Below are 1,933 nucleotides of genomic sequence, written 5' to 3' on the forward strand. Positions count from 1 at the left end.
TGCTGGGAGAGCCCGCGGGAGCCGCCGGGAGCTGTCCGCGGTGCCCGGTGCCAGGCTTCTCCTCCCCTGGGCCCGGGACAAGCAAGCACCGGGTGGCACTCCACCGGTCGCCTCCTGAGAGCACAGCCCCCACCCACCTGGAAACTCCCCTCGGCTCACGCCACCGAGGGAGCAAGGGTGGCCCCCAACCCCTGGCTCCCCCTCAGGCCTCGGTGGCTCTGAGCTCGCAGGATGGGGCTGGCTGCCCTCGGGTTTCAAAAGGACTCCCAAGTCCTGGCCGCTTTGGCTCAGTGGATGGAGCGACAGCCCGTGAACTGAAGGGCCCCGGGTTCCGTTTTGGTCCAGGGCACGCCCTCGGTTGCACCCCCTCCAGGGAGCCTGCAGCCCCCATTCTGCACAGCCAGCACCCGGAGCTGGGCCGGGTTTGGGCTCCCGAAACATTAAGCCTGTGCCGGCGGGTTTGTCTGGACCCACCCGTGGTCGGGCACGTGCGGGAGGCAACCCACCAGTGTGTCTCTCTCACATCGGTGTTTCTCTCTCCGTGTCTCTCCACCTCCCTCCACTCTCTCTCAAAACCAGTGGAAGAATATCCTGGGGTGAGGATTAGCAACAAACAAACAAACAAACAAAACGGCTCACAACCTGGCAGGGTACAGGGTACAGGGTGGGGTCGGGGGGCAAAAGGCCGATGCTATCCTCCCACACAGGCCTGACCAGACAGAGAATGTCTGAGCTCACCTCCCAGGAGAGCCCAGGTAGGCAGGAGACGCAGCCACACCCCCCACCCCTCAATGAGGCTCCCCACGCCTCCCCGCCCCTCCCCAGCCTCCCCATGAGGCTCCCCACGCCTCCCACACTCAGGGGAGGCCTGCAGGAGCGCAGGTGGGTGCAGCTGGGTCTCTGGGGTGTGGAAAAGCATCCGCAGGAGGTGCGCTGGCTCCCTGTTCGCCGGCCACGCTGGGCTCCACAGCCAGGCTCTCCACCAGGCCCCTCCCTCCCGGAGATGGAGCCCAGCGCCCCTCCTTCCCTCCCTAAGCTCCACATCCCCACTCCCACCCCCTCAGGGTCTGCCCCTCCTCCTGTCTCTGAGCACCACCTGGACCCTGGCGCCTGCCTTGCCCACGACCTGCCCTCTCACATCTCCACTCCCCGGCCCCCACCCCAGGCCCACTCTCAGCCGGGCCCAGCCTGCAGTCTGGCCTCGGTCACTGATGCAGGTCGGGTGCTGCAGGGGCTCTGCTGGCCGGAGACGACCCCAGGGCCTCAGGGCCTCTGGCCAGCCAGCAGCTGCTCCAGGCCAGGACCGTGGAGCAGGGGGCCGTGGTCAGCGCCGCCCCAGGTCTGGACGTGGAGAGGAAGTGGGGAGAGCCAAGGGCCACCCTGGGGACCGGGAGGGGCTGCGTGGCCAGCACAGCTGTGGGGAGGGAGGGCAGGCGCTGCTTTAGGACAAACTTTTTATTACAAAATGTTACAAGGAGGTGCGGGGCGGCTCCCAGCCTGTGGGCTCCTAATGCAGACCCTCCCCCTAATGCAGACCCTCCTCCTAATGCAGACCCTTCCCCTAATGCAGACCCTCCCCCTAATACAGACCCTCCCCCTAATACAGACCCGCTGTGGGGTCTGAGGGCCCCAAGGATAGGAATAGAGGCTCCACTTCCCGGGGGCCCACCTGTGGTCGCAGCTGTGGGTCTCGCCATGACCCACCCTCAGCAGCAGGAGGAGCAGGAGGCCTGTGATGAGCGGCCGCAGGGGCTGCAGGGGCTGGATCCGGTGCCCTTCCCCCACCCGGGCCCCTGGGAGTGGGTGTTGGAGTCCCCACCCGGTTTCCTGGCTGCTGAGGGGCAGCGATGTTGAGTGTGGGGTGAGGTGAGGGACGGGGACACGGGGCCGGGCAGCCGCCCCCAGCAGGTGCCTAGATGGCGCTGGGCGACTT

General features: G+C 66.9%; 1 protein-coding gene across 1 annotated transcript in view; it reads right to left on the reverse strand.

Annotated features, from left to right (window-relative positions):
- Positions 1 to 1,912: 1,912 nt before the first annotated feature.
- Positions 1,913 to 1,933, reverse strand: part of ENTPD2 (ectonucleoside triphosphate diphosphohydrolase 2) — a gene marked incomplete at its 5' end in the record, with an annotated part of 3,608 nt that continues 3,587 nt past the window's right edge. The window contains one exon of the mRNA XM_014529678.1: positions 1,913 to 1,930. Coding sequence (XP_014385164.1) covers positions 1,913 to 1,930 — 18 coding nt within the window. The remainder of the gene's footprint in view (positions 1,931 to 1,933) is intronic.

Source organism: Myotis brandtii, unplaced genomic scaffold (genome assembly GCF_000412655.1).
Source record: "Myotis brandtii unplaced genomic scaffold, ASM41265v1 scaffold691, whole genome shotgun sequence".
In the NCBI taxonomy this organism is placed as follows: domain Eukaryota; kingdom Metazoa; phylum Chordata; class Mammalia; order Chiroptera; family Vespertilionidae; genus Myotis; species Myotis brandtii.